This window comes from Lepidochelys kempii, chromosome 1 (genome assembly GCF_965140265.1).
Source record: "Lepidochelys kempii isolate rLepKem1 chromosome 1, rLepKem1.hap2, whole genome shotgun sequence".
Taxonomy (NCBI): Eukaryota; Metazoa; Chordata; order Testudines; family Cheloniidae; genus Lepidochelys; species Lepidochelys kempii.
In genome coordinates, this window is record NC_133256.1 from 286,605,369 (window position 1) to 286,619,586 (window position 14,218).

Consider the following 14,218-nt stretch of genomic DNA (forward strand, 5'->3'; position numbering starts at 1 on the left):
TTTTTAGCATGCTAGCTTGAGCAGAGTTAGTGTGTCTATCTACGTGCACTGGGAAGCACCCTCCTAGCTGCTGTGTAGACATACCCTTTGACTTTTTCAGCAAACTTGAACAGTGTTGATGGGCTTTGCAGGAAGCTATGTCCAGATCTCCCTGGGTGTGGTTTCCTGTTACGGGGGAGGGGGAGGGGATGTATTGGTAACCTTGGAGTTCTGAAAATGTCTGGGTGTAGGAAAAAAAGTAGGAAGATATTTAGAAATATCAAGGACTTATTTCTGAGTACAGTATTTGGCAGTCAACTTTCCCATGTTTCCTCTAATTACAGTTGAGTTCTAGGCCTTTTACCTTGCATGTTTTACAAACTCCGTTAGAAAATATGACTGAACATCATGTGTTACTATCTTAGAAAATACTTTTATGACTCTCCATCACGGTAGTATCTGAGGATCTGTGTCTTTAACATATTTATCCTCACAACACTCATGTGAGATAGAGAAGTGCTGTTATCTCATTCAACAGACTGGGGACAAATAGACTAAGTGACATGCCCAGGGTCATGCAGGAAGTCTGTGGTAGAACAGGGACTGAGGCCAGAGCCCTAACCACTGAACCATCCTTCCTCATTTTTTCAGAGAAAATGCCTCACTACCGAAACCTTCAGCAGATAGGTCAGATTCTTCTTCAGTATCTTCAGGAGAACGTGGCAGGCTTTCTACTCCAAAGTTGAAAACAATTGGTGGAGCCCAAAGAACTCATCATGATCTTACCACGCCAGCTGTCGGTAACAATATTTAAAATGAAAAACAACATTTTGAGGGAATTCATTTATTAAAAGTTTTTAATGTAACAAAATATTTTATCTTCTGTTACTCTAGGAGGTGCAGTTTTAGTGTCCCCATCTAAAGTGAAGTCTTCATCGCCACAGCAGAGAAAGAAAAAGTCTTTAGAAACACAGTATTCTTCATCTAAACAAGCCTCAGGAGAAAGAAAATCCAGAAGGGTGAGACAAAGCAAGCATTTGTCAATATGCAGTGTAGAAAGATACAGATAGGATATCCTTTTTATGTCAATTTGAATAATTGTTTTAAGCTTGTTTAAGGATTGGGATGTTCCAGTCTAAAATTTTCAATGTTATCTGTGATGGAGAGGCTGATAGTCATAGGCGCCAACTTCCCCTCTTCCCTGTGGGTGCTCAACCCTCCTCCTGCCCCCGCCCCTGCCCCGCCTCTTTCCATCCCTGCCCCTATTCCAACTCCTACCCCAAATCCCTGCCCCAGCCCCGCCTCTTCCCTGAATCCTCCCCTGAGCATGCTACTTTTCCACTGCTCCTCCTCCCTCCCGGAGTGTGCTAACCCTGCCAAACAGCTGTTTGGTGGCTGTCGGGTGGGAAGCGCTGGGAGGTAGGCAGAGGAGTGGGGACTCAGCAAGCTCAGGGGAGGGGGAGGAGGAGGAGGAGCAGGTAGGGCATGCGGGGGGAGCTTGGCTGCCAGTGGGTGCAGAGCACCCACTCATTTTTTACCATGGGTGCTCCAGCCCTGGAGCACCCACGGAGTCAGCACCTATGCCGATAGTTACATATTTTTGTTAAGCAATGGAAACTGAAGGACTATGGGAGGGAATGCTGCATTATTTCCCATATATATTTCTGCTCTGAAGTGTGCGGAGTCCAGCGGAAAGCCTGCTGCCAAGAGCAGCTGATCTCCCTGCTACCCTTATCCCAGCTCATTCCTGAAGTCATGCAGAGCTCCGAACTCCATGAGTTGGGTAGAGAAGTATGCCGCATTGGTGTCAGTCTCCCTTTCCATTGTTCTTGGAATTTTCTGCTTCATTTTACTTCAGATTTGATTTCTCTGTGCATCCTAGTGTAGGGGTCAAAAAGATACTAGGACAGTATTTAGTTTCACGGGTCTTTGTGGCTTATAGATTCTAAGGCCAGACAGGACCACTGTGGTCATCTGGTCTGGCATCTTGCATAACAGGCTACAGAATTTTCCTGAATTAATTCATATTTGAACTAGAGCATATCTTTTAGAGAAACATCCAATCTTGATTTTAAAACTGTCAGTGATGGAGAATCCACTACAACACTTGGCAAGTTTTTCCAATGGTTAATTACCCTCATTGTTAAAAATGTACATTTTATTTCCAATCTGAGTTAGTCTAGCTTCAATTTCTGACAATTGGATTTTGTTATGCTTCTGTATTCTAGAGCCCATTATATTTTTGTTCCCCATGTAAGTACTTATAAACTCTGATTAATTCACCCCTTAGCTTTCTGTTTAAGTGAAATAGATTGAGCTTCTTGCGTTCCAAAAACCTTCCCAGTCCTTAGTCACATCACTTCACAAGCAGGTGTGTGGTCTCAATTTCTAAATATGTATAGGATTTCACTGCAGATTTCTCCCAGTGAGGTAGAATATCTAGTAGAAGCAGGAATATTAATGAAATTTTTTTTTAAATTCAGAGTTCAACTTTTGCCCTGGGTAATAAGCCTCAGTCTGAAATGACAAGTCAGCTATAACTATCTTATGTCTTCAGCTTTCCTATTTGGCTACCCACTAAAATTTATTCATAATCATAATTCCTTCTCTCTTTATATCCTTCGCTGTTTTCCCTCATGGATATAAAATATTGGTTGTTCCCTTTATTCAGGATTTTCCTCAATATCTAATAGTTGGTATTTTAACAGTGCCACAAATATTATTGCATCCTGTCTCCCAATTTCCTGCTTGGGATACCTAGGATCCTGTCACTATAGCAATGTTCCTGGCTTCCCAAGTGTTCCAAACATCTTTTAGTTGCTGGCTGTCTTTTAGTAGTGTTTTAAATCCTTTAGGGGTTTTGTGACTAAGTTAATGCTGTTTTATTGTTATAAAAGAGTCAGCCCACTTTTCAAAGTCCTACACTGGCCTTCAGTGTTAATAATACTGAGCAATTCATAAACATTAACCTTCACAAAGCTCCTCTGAGGTAACTGAGTATTAATCCCCATATTAATCTCATAGTCCCGCTTTGCAGATGAGGAATCAAAACACAAAGATTGTGACCACAAAGTTGTTGTTAGAGGTAGGATTAGAAATTCAGGAATCCAACTACCAGGCTTTTGCTCAATCCATTAGTTTAAACTGTCTCCATGTTTTCTCTGCTCCTAGAGATGGTAATGGAAGCTTGGAAGTGATTTATTTTCCAAAGGCAAGAATCTGACCTGGTATTGTACGTGAATGCACACATGGCCTAATAGTGTAGGGCCAGATGAAATTGAGAAAGCAGTCTAGTGCTTTTACACAAGTGTAAAGCCTTTTTTGGGTCATGTTTAGATTATCCCTCATAATGTGAGCTTTGCTTAACACTGTCCCAAAGCCTCAAGTCACTTGCCTGGCCTGGAAGCTCCAGCAAGACACAGCCAACATGTATCAGCTGCATATGCCTCTGTACTTGATGTTTGATATAACTCAAATTTTCAGTTGTGTGTATAAACTAATAGTAGCCTTTTCTATGGTATTTCAGTTTGAAGGGGAAGCAGAAGCTGTATCACTACTTGCCTCCCAAGCTGCTGGATTGAAAACTTTAGATCCTTTGCCTCTGAGGAAGGATTCTTGGCCCACTGTCAATGCTGCTGATGAAAGAGCGTCTCCCACTTCAGCACATCCAACTACAGCTCCTGTGCAGAAATCAGTCAAAAGCGCTACTCTCTCCTCCTGGAATCCATGCTGTCGCATTCAAGGGACTCTCAGGGATCCCGAGTTCCAGCATAATGGTTGGTTTTTTTTTTTTTAATTAGGATTTTTCCATCCACTTAGTTTGCAGGGTAATTGCTATCTTGCAAATGTGCAGGGCCCAAAATTTTGTGACTTCAACAAAGAATGACTGCTTATTGCAGAGAAACTCTTTTGTACCAGTATGTTTCATCTTGCTAGAACAACTGTACTATTCTCCACCTAAATGAGATACTTTGAGCTACACTGCTATGGGGAGATCTGGCCTTTGTTCTATGCTTAGGTTCTAGTATCTGTCTGTCTAATAGAGCTTTCTTGATTTTAGTAAGGAATTACTGGATACCTCAAATAATTGGTTCTGTGTGAACAGTTTTGTTATCTCTTCTGTAGACAGCAGGGGGGGAATCTAGTACATTTCCTTTTAGGGTTACTCACACAGATGAGTAATTGGACACCTCCACAACATCATCATACCACTCTACAGTGCACCCTGTGTGAGAAGAGCAAGGACAGTAGGCTAGGTGTGATACAACCCTTATTTCCCTCTCTCACCATAGTTTTCCAGGGGGAATCAGCTGAAAAGCTGAGGCTGTGATGTTTACGTGCCCTTTTATGTGCTGTGGAGCACCCACCTTTGCAGGGCTGGGATGTTCAGGAGAGGGTTGCTGGCAGACGAAAATCTGTCATCATAGTCCCATCTGTGAGGTGGCCCTGGCCTCTACAGGATCACCAGACATCTCTGTGGATTTTGAGAGAACTGTAGGTTTTTGAGGACCCTTGTGTGTGGAGTGGGAGAGAAGGGGACAATCCAGCCATCTCTATCTTTAAAAGGTCTGTTGGAATCTCAGCAGCATTTCCTGGTCCCTGCAGCTGTGTCTAAACTGCACAGTAAGTCCATGCTCTAACTCACATTTGAGCCCAAGCCACCCTTCCATCCTCACACAAATCAGTCCAACTTAGGTCGGCAAGTACTCAGGACCCAGGCCCTAAGGGCCTGCTGGTAGTGTGAGTCAGAGCCCTAGTGCGTGCTGTGCCTTGGGCCCAGTCCTTGTCGCGTTGCAGTGTGGATGCAGCTGAGGCCAAAGGCCAGAGCCAGAAGGTCTGCATACCACAGTATGGCTGTGTTAGGACAACTGAGAGACCTGGGTCCAGGCTTACAATGCAGTGTGGGCACAAGCACAGGATTGTAAACACTGAGTCCATAAGCCTGGGTCCCACAGACCCAGGTTTACAATGCAGTGTGGGCACAAGCACAGGATTGTAAACACTGAGTCCATAAGCCTGGGTCCCACAGACCCAGGTTTACAATGCAGTGTACACATACCCTGTGTGAACTCTTCATTAGAGGAGCGATTTGGGCCAGAGTGGCTCAGAGTAGTTTTAAACGACAATAGTAACCATACTATGGTGGCATCTATGTGATAAATAACAAAACCCCTCAAGCACTTAAATGTCGAAGTGAAATTTATATACTTAAATCCCAGTTCCACAAAACTTTAATCACATGCTTAAGGTCCTGCTCTTGAAAAGCACACAAAGTCCTTGCATCTTCAGAGATGGATGAAGTAAGGTAATAGTTCCATTTTACAATGGAGCAAGAGGTAAACAGGTTCAGTGAGTTGCCTAAATCCAGAGAAAAGTCACTTAGAGCTGGGATTAGAACTAGGGCCATATCCTACCTCCAAGTCCTGAATGCAAATCATTAGATCTTATTTCAATGTGTAACTACAGTAACAGCCTCCAAAGATGCTGCCTTGAAAAGTATACAGTCCAATACACTTATTCCATCCTCATCTCAGCACCATTTTCAGGGTACCCTTATAAGAAACTTATTATAATGGGAGTTGTTATTATGGGGATAAGGGAGTCTCAGTCCTGTAACTAGCAAGTATGCAGTATCTTAATTGATAGTTACATTTTTAGAAGTAATGTTCTAAATAGTTTTTGACATGAAGTGTCATCCCATATAGGGTTGTGATGCAGAAACAGCTCTTTTTAATGGTGTAAAAATAACACTTGTGGTCTTTTCTTCTAGGGAACATTGCAAGTCCAAAGATGAGCCATTTCCAGTTACCACTGCAGGAAAGAAACTATAATGATGAAGGTATTTTTCATTCTGAAATATTAAACAGTATGTATCATATGGATGACTTCTGACTTTATCTGCACCCCAGTGGGAGATGGGTGTATACAGGACATAATGCAGCCATCTCATACCTAGACCAGTAAAACCTTTATGCATAACCAGATCATGTCATCAAAAAAAATCCAAATATTTTTCTCTGCCCAGTAATCTGAAAAGTTAAGTACAAACCCTATGAACAAACCATGAAATGTTGTTAAAAATGAAACCGTTCATAACTGTGGTTCAGTATGGCTAATATAAATATTTGTTCCAAACTCAGATTTAACTACCCCTTTAGCCCCCCGACATTTTCACAAGCCTTTCTGCTTTCTGGTTCAAGCCTTGACTACATGCAAAGTGCAAAAGTATTATGCCTGAGGGTGCTTTGGTATTTTTAATCCAACTAGATAGAACATAGAAGTATTTGTAATCTTATTGGATATCTTGTCCTCATGAGCATTTGAATACAGGCTCTATGTATTCTCCAAGGGAGCTTTCAAAATTGAGTGTCTATGCCAGGAGAGTGCCTCTCTGACCTGATGCACTGCTGTACATCCATAGTGTTATTACAGATTTTGTCACTGCTCTAGCAAAATGGTCACTATCAGGAACAGTCTTAGATTATCAGTTTTCCAGACAAAGAGAACAAATAGTACTGTGACTTTTCAGAAATCAAACAGAACTTGACACTACACGCCACAATGTGCTGTGTTTTCTGTGACTTTAAATCAGATTGTTTAACATTTAGTACCATCTCTGAAACTTTCCTTAGATCTTTGAAAGCCTTTGGTTAAAACATTCTTAAAATAGGTTCCTAAATTGCACGTACAAAAAAATCCCCTTTATGAGCATACTGCTAATGGTAGCTGTGTATATAAGTATATGGTTGGGATTTCAATGCATTTGTATGCATAACAAATTTGTACACTCAAAATGCCTGCATTTGGGCATAATTGAGTCTATTTATGACAGCTCATGCTTTGTCACTAGTTTTTAGTAACAAAGATGCAGTCTGGTACAGCGCTGTTATCTAAAATGTGTGGTGAGGTTGTGGGATGCTACAGAGTTTCACATACTTTATGCAGATATACAGATGCTTTGCTGAGCAATTTGCACTGCCCACATGCTTTCCAGCCAGCTGCGGTGACTAAAATAAAAAGAATTGCCCTGATCCTCATCTACAACCAAGGAGCACACAATGCATCTCAAGGCCGGGGAGGGTACAGAGGAGCTTTAAGCTGGTCCCCTGGTGTAACTGAGAACAGGTTGAGGACAGCTCTAATTTACACTAGCTGCCATAAGCACCAAGGAACCATACAGCACCCAGGGATTACTAGAACACACGAACCAAAACCACACCAAATATGCTGGGGAAGGGGAAAAAAGCATAGGAGTTACTATGCCAATTCTGTGCTACTGGAGGATCATTTAATGCTGTAAAGATTGGGCACAATGACTCCAGTTTTCAAAAGAGAGCTCGCTGCTCAACTCCCGTTGCATTTCATTGGGAATTGAGCACCTAATTTAAAAATCCCAGTCAGCATGCTTGTAGCTTTCTAATTAGCTTCCCCTTCAACAACAAAGCTAACAATTTAGAAATTTGTTTGTATTTGATTTTGTAGCATTCATGGTCATAAGTGGCATAAAAACTTTTGTATTTGAGAAGTCAGCCACAGCTGTCTTAATTGTTTAAAATTTATGTCTGATCTGTGGATTTAGTTATAGATTTGTTTTCCTTGTTGCATGCACTCACAGATGACAGATTGTCCCAGATCTCTGCTCGCTCTGCAGCCTCTAGCTCACTAGCATCTCAGATTCTGGAACGAGCTCAGAAGAGGAAAGAGAATTTCTGGGGCAAGTCGTAGTGTGTTCCACCAGGGAGTCACTGTTTTGTACAATGATGTATTTTTGTTGCAGTTTTGTGGAATTTTTTGGGAAATTTTGTATTTTGGGCCTTTCATATACTGGTAAGATGGCCTGACCCTGAGAGGTGTCAAACATTTGACACTTCTGTTGAAAGAGATGGGAGCTGTGGGTAGACAGTATGTACTATTTTACAATAGCCTGCTTTTAATCTTTCAGTTACGGCATCTCTTGAAATTGACAGTAATTATTTGTATACAACTTGTATATAGTTTCTAAAGATGTTTTACTACAAGAATATAGTACTCCAAGAACAGTATTATGGGACGATACCATCGTTCACCTAATACTGTACCTCAGACATTTGATTTCAAGCATGGCTGAGTTAGGAGATAGTTATGTTAGGGGTTTGTTCATAATCCTGTATGAATTCTGAATATGTACAGGACGGTGTTGTCATGAAGTCATTTAGCAGTATCTGACCCTACTACCAAAAAAGCAACATTTAATATTTCAACAAATGTGATGTAAAATATGCAACACATGTTGAGGTTTTGGTTAGGACTCTAGGGTTGTTCTAGTTAAAAATAAATAATTAAAAAAACCCACACACTTGTTTCTTGCCTAGAAGACTTTGACAGCTTACTATATGGGATCACTGTTAGCCATGTCTGGAGTATCCATATGGATGGCTGTACTGTTGTCAAGACCAGTTTTTAAATGTTGGTTTTAGATACTAGGGGGTAAACCTTCATTTCAAACATGTATTTAATTACCCTCTCATACTCAATTACCTCTTCTAGTTGTCTGTTTCTGGGTGAGTGAACTACTGTAATGATGGTCACAGCTAAAATTGATGGTGATTTATGCTGATGGCCTATTTTTTTCTTTTTAATTGACAAAAGCAAGTTACATGAAGTAGGTGAAATAATTGCTTAGCCATTTAAAAAAATTAAGTTAATGTTTGCTGTTTTTAAATATTTGTACAATAAAGAATTTGAATTTTGTATATATTTAAAAATAAAATAAATCAAGTTTGTCTTGTTTCTGTTCAGCTTATTGTGCCCAACATGGGCAGTAGCTTGCCTTCGAGAAGGCCACTGAGAGTCCGTCTCAGTGAACCTGTCTCTTCCAACAGACAGAGGCAGCTGGTCAGACAATCTCTGTGGCCTTTTGGAAGACAAGCTGCTGCCCTGGAAGAGTCCAGAACTGCTCTTTATAAAAGCTCAGTTACTCACACTATAGACAAGTTGACATTTGGAATCATTGATTAACTGGATCCAGAGCCAAAGACCATAGTCCAAGTTGAAAGACCAAGGCTTCCTCTGAACTGGGCCCTTACAGACCAGCTTGCTGCTCTATGTTGGTATCAGGAATGAGCTCCTACCACTATAAACAAGATGTAAGAAACTTTTATACAACTGTTAACCCCAGAAGGGGAGGTTGTCTTAAAAAAAAAAAAAGGAAGTAAAGTTTCCTCAGCTGAATGATTTCCTTTAGAAATGTTTACCCTTTCCTATCAAGCTCTTCATGCCCATTTCACAAGGACTCAAATACCATTTAAAATGGTGTTGGTTGAAAATTTTCCAGAGTGTTTTTGATAGAAAACTGGGTTTTTGATAAAGCATATTTTTGTTTTAAAAAATAATTTCCCACCCAGTCTTTCCATTTTTTGCCCAAATGGAATGGCTGGAACCAGAAATACTTATTTGGAAATAGTGCTGTGGTGCCTTAGGGATAGGGCCCTACTCAATTCTCAGTCCATTTTGGTTAATTTCACAGTCACAGGATTTAAAAAAATCATACATTTCATTATTTCAGATATTTAAATCTGAAATTTCACAGTGTTGTAACTTTAGGGTCCTGACCCAAAATGGGGTTGTGGGGTGTGTCACCATGCCTCTGTGGATCACAACTTAGAATACCAAATTTAGGACAAGCTGCTGGGGAAAAGGGCAGACATACCCCAATACTGGTGGTTATTCTTCCATGAGATATACCAAACCAGCAACAAAAGTAAACTTCTGTCTCACCACACTGGCTAATAAGTCAGAAATACAGCCTCTTTAGGTATTCCAGGCCTGGATTCAACACCCAGACACGAGACTTCATGATGAGTGGTTATTTAAAACCAGTGTCATCAAACAAAAGGTTCTTTTAATCCCAAAGGACCAGCCATGCACCAAGGTCAATATATAACTCAGATCTTATCCAATAATCACGCTGTTGCCAATCATTTTGTATCTAAAATTTAAAGGTTTATTTATAAAAAGAAAGAAAGGTGCGAGTTAAAATTAAAGGAATCAAATACACACAATAATTGTGAAGTTCTTGGTTCAGGCTTGTAGCGGTGATGGAATAAACTGCTGGCTTGTTAAGTCTCTGGTGGCTTCTAAATCATTGGAAGGTCTTCAGTCCCTTGGTTAGAATGCTCCCATTAGTATACATTCATAGTCCAGAGGTTTGGGCAGGAAAGAGGCAAAATGGAGATGGGCCTTTTATAGCTTCTGTCAAGTGAAGGAAAATTACTGTGGAAAATTACAGGTAACAAGATGGTGCTTGGAGTCACGTGGGCAAGTCACATTTCCATGCATGATTTTGCTTAGTCCTAGCAGAGGCCATCACAGGAAAGTCCACTAAGCGTAGATAGGCGTCTTCCATGGTCCATTGTGAGTTAAGTGTTCCTTGATGAGCCTTTAAATTTGAATAGTCCCAAGACGTGCAGGCTAAATACCGTGTGGGGGTTACCACAGGAGCAATCATTTGAAATACAGGTACATAGTCAATCATAACTTCAGATACAAAAATGATACATGCATACAGATAGCATAATCGTACTCAACAAATCATAACCTTTGTCGACACCTTACTTGACAACCTTTGTACGAAGTTTGTTGCAGTTATATAACTGTGGCAGCAACAATGATCTACCTGGTCATATTTTGTCAGATAAGGTAACGGGGGAGATGCAAGGTTATTGTAGGGAGGTTGCAGTGTTGCCACCCTTACTGCTGCGCTGTTGCTGGCAGCGGCACTGCCTTCAGAGCTGGGCTTCTAGTCATCAGCCGCCGCTCTCCAACTGCTCAGCTCTGAAGGCAGCGCCGTCGCCAGCAACAGCGCAGCAGTAAGGGTGGCCTGGTACGGTATTGCCACCCTTCCTTCTGTGCTGCTGCCTTCAGAGCTGGGCACCTGGCCAGCAGCCGCTGTTCTCTGGCCACCCAGGTCTGAAGGCAGTGCAGAAGTAAGGGTGGCAATACCGCAGCACCCCTGCGACCCTTTTTTGGGTCAGGACCCCCACTTTGAGAAACGCTGGTCTCCCTCTGTGAAATCTGTATAGCATAGGGTAGAAGCACACAAAAGACCAGATTTCATGGGGGAGACCAGGTTTCACAGTCCATGACGTGTTTTTCACAGCTGTGAATTTGGTAGGCCCTACTTATGGGAGTTGTGGTTCGGTGGCCTCATTTATGCTAATCTTTGGCCTGAGTTTCCCTCACCTATTGCTGCAGATACCTTGAACGATTATGTAATAAGACCTAGTCTACTGGATAAATTCAGTGCGAGGTAATATTAAGGCAGCATTGAACTTCAGATTTTAACACAGCTTTGAAAAATTCTACTCCCATTAGCAGCAGGGTTTTTGCAAATGCAAGTAATTCCACTTTGCCAAGTCACTGAGTCACTGCCTTGCAGTCAGAGCAACCACCACACAACAGGAAATACAGAAGTTTCAGTACACCTGACCTAACTTCTCAAGAGTTGTATATATGTAGGTCACTAAGTAGATCAGCAGTATCTCATAATTAGCATGATATAGCTTGGTTTTAATTTCTAAAAATTAAAGGAATCATACATATGGTGGAATAGCTGATAAAAATGTTATGGTAAATAAATTCTAAACCATTAACAGGTACAATGAGATTCTGGTTTCTGTGTGTAAACCTCCACTTCAGAGGGATGGCGCCTACCACAGCAGATCTTATTAATAACTCTTGTTTATGCATTACTGTTGTACAGTACATCTATGGATGATTACTATCACCAGACAATGGGCTAGCTTTCTTCTATTGTAGCACCGTTGAAATAAAGAAACTGAGTCCAATTTTATTTGTTTGCAAATTGTGTTGAATCTTCATGTCACTACAACAGAAGTTATAATCACATCAAGCAGAATAATACATGTAGTATCCATATACTGATATGTAAAATTGGCTCAGTAGCGGGTTCTATTGAGACCACATTCATCTCAGTGCTTTTGGTAGAAGACTATTTAAAAAACCAGCCGCACAAGGTTGTTCAAAGATTAGCCCACAATTAGCTAATAGTTCCTTCTCTATTCAGTTTCTTTATTATTAAAAAAGCATCACAGTATGACCCTTTCAAGAACAAAACCTTTAGATTATAATGTTTAAGTAGCATCTCTTATTTAATGTACCTAGAAATTACATAACTGCACCAAGTTAAAGTCAGAGAGGACTCAACTTGTAGAGGAATCCCAGTAGTACGAGAGAAACTAGAAGTGTTATAATCATGGGAAATGGATGACACTCACATCCGTCATGCAATGCCGGAGTACATAGGCTTTGTGCCAAGGACCAGCCCATGAACTGGAGAGGACTGAATTTTCCTAACCTATACCTAGTCAACTACAAGCCAATTCCTGCATGACTGTCCTGATGGTGTGCATAATGGATGTACATCAAAGTACAGTGTTGGCTGTTTACCTGTGGATTCATTGAACAGCAACGAGGAAGCTTTTGTGGCTTTAGGGGCAGAAGTGATGTAAACTTCCAGTCCTCCCCAAAAATGATATATGGGTTAGTAAGTCGTTGTCGAGAATGTAAAACCACAATAGTTTCCCAGTAAATTAGGGAAACTCCATACGTAATTACACCTAAATGGTTATCATTGGGGGGTCAGTCATGGGGGACACTGCTAATTTCTGAGACATCACTGGAAAAAATGAGGTTAACGATATAGAAGCTCATCTTGTGCAGTTTTAATAGTTAGTTGGGCTGATTTTTCAAAAAACGTTAAGAACATTTTACTGAGGATCAATTTTTTTTTCAGTTTAAACAGAATTACCATGGATCAATTTACTTGATTTAGACACTGTTATGGGAGCATCCCTCTGGCAGCCCAGTGCAGCATCACCATTACATCTCTGCCTCAGTTTCCCCAATGGGCTTTCAATAAGCACACAAAGGCTTATATCTATGAGCAGTGCCCTTTCAGGGGTCTACTTTCTTTAACTCAGAGATGAAACTTTATACAAATAGGCCTCATCCCAGCATCTCAAGCAGGAGGAGAAGGGGACTGAGTTACTTTCGTCCAGCAACCCCACTTATGTCCAAGTCCCTTTAAAGAGTGAAGCCTTCTTGACCTGGAACCCTTTTCAGGAGCCAGGGCCTCTTGTTATCAGCTGGGGAAGTGTCTCTCCTCTTGGGTCTAGGTGCCCACAGAAGGGAAACTGCAACAACCCTTCCTCAGAACAGCATATACTCTCTCTGATCTGGGGATTCTGGTGCTATCTAGTGAAGTCCTTCCATCGGGGGCACATTCTGGTGAGACTAGGCCCTCGTGGTTCATCCCATTTGGAACTTCTCCCATCTAGGAACATTCTTCCATAGTTTCCTTTCCTGGTGAGCCCTCCTCACATGGTTCCTCATAAGAAGCCCTCCCCTCGGGAACACTCTCATACAGGGGGTTGTTTCTTTCCTTTCATCAAGCCCAGGGACTTCCCTGCCTAATTAACTGCCTCCCAGTTACTCAATAAGTTAATTAGTCCTGTCTGAATCCGAGTTGCCTCATTTCTTGTGGAGCCTATCAGAGATATGCGGCACACTTGACCGTTTCAGAAGGCTGGCTATCCTCTGGCAAGCACCTTTGCTAAACAGGGTGGCTAACCCCAAGCATTAAAAATTATATGAGTCAGGCCCTGCAAAAAAAATCATAAGACTTTAAAAAAATATATAAGTTGTAATCTTTTCATTTGCCTTCTGTTTTCTGAGAGTTTTAGAGTTTGCACTTTCAAGCTTTCCTCTGCAACTGGAAGGGCTAGAAGGATGAGTTGATATAGTCCAGAATCCTGGACTCTCCAAGATTAGAGAGATTTAGGAAATTCATAAAAGTGAGTACTGTGCAATAGGAAGTAATTAATACATGGGGGAGACTGTCAGTATAGCCAAATTAAATCTGAACTTCAGCTGTGGGACTAGGCAGACACAGTGAAGGGCAACATGGAAGGAAAGAGAAAATTCATGGCCAACCTCTGACTCTCAAGATTTCTGATCATAAGAGCAAAGGAGGGTGACCATGGAGTCAGACATGTGGCGTAAAAAAGCTTTTACCAGGAGGAGGTTAACACTTTGGAGGACTCGGCAGTAAGACGACATGACGTAGTCAGGGGTTAGGATATGATTGAGACAGTCATTTACTATACAGATGGAAGAGAGAGGCTCATGAAGTATTACTTGTGTTGTCTGGAAAACAACAACATACGTCCAAATTTGCAAT

The 14,218-nt window shown here is 41.3% G+C and overlaps 1 protein-coding gene across 6 annotated transcripts in view; it reads left to right on the top strand.

Annotated features, from left to right (window-relative positions):
* MDM1 (Mdm1 nuclear protein) overlaps nucleotides 1-8,683 on the top strand; it is a 34,496-nt gene extending 25,813 nt beyond the window's left edge. For all 6 annotated transcript variants that reach the window (XM_073327839.1, XM_073327842.1, XM_073327838.1 and 3 more), the window contains 5 exons: nucleotides 631-779; nucleotides 874-998; nucleotides 3,506-3,755; nucleotides 5,750-5,818; nucleotides 7,595-8,683. In XM_073327839.1, the coding sequence (XP_073183940.1) occupies nucleotides 631-779; nucleotides 874-998; nucleotides 3,506-3,755; nucleotides 5,750-5,818; nucleotides 7,595-7,704 (703 nt within the window). In that variant the 3' untranslated portion in view covers nucleotides 7,705-8,683. The remainder of the gene's footprint in view (nucleotides 1-630; nucleotides 780-873; nucleotides 999-3,505; nucleotides 3,756-5,749; nucleotides 5,819-7,594) is intronic.
* The last annotated feature ends 5,535 nt before the right edge of the window (nucleotides 8,684-14,218 follow it).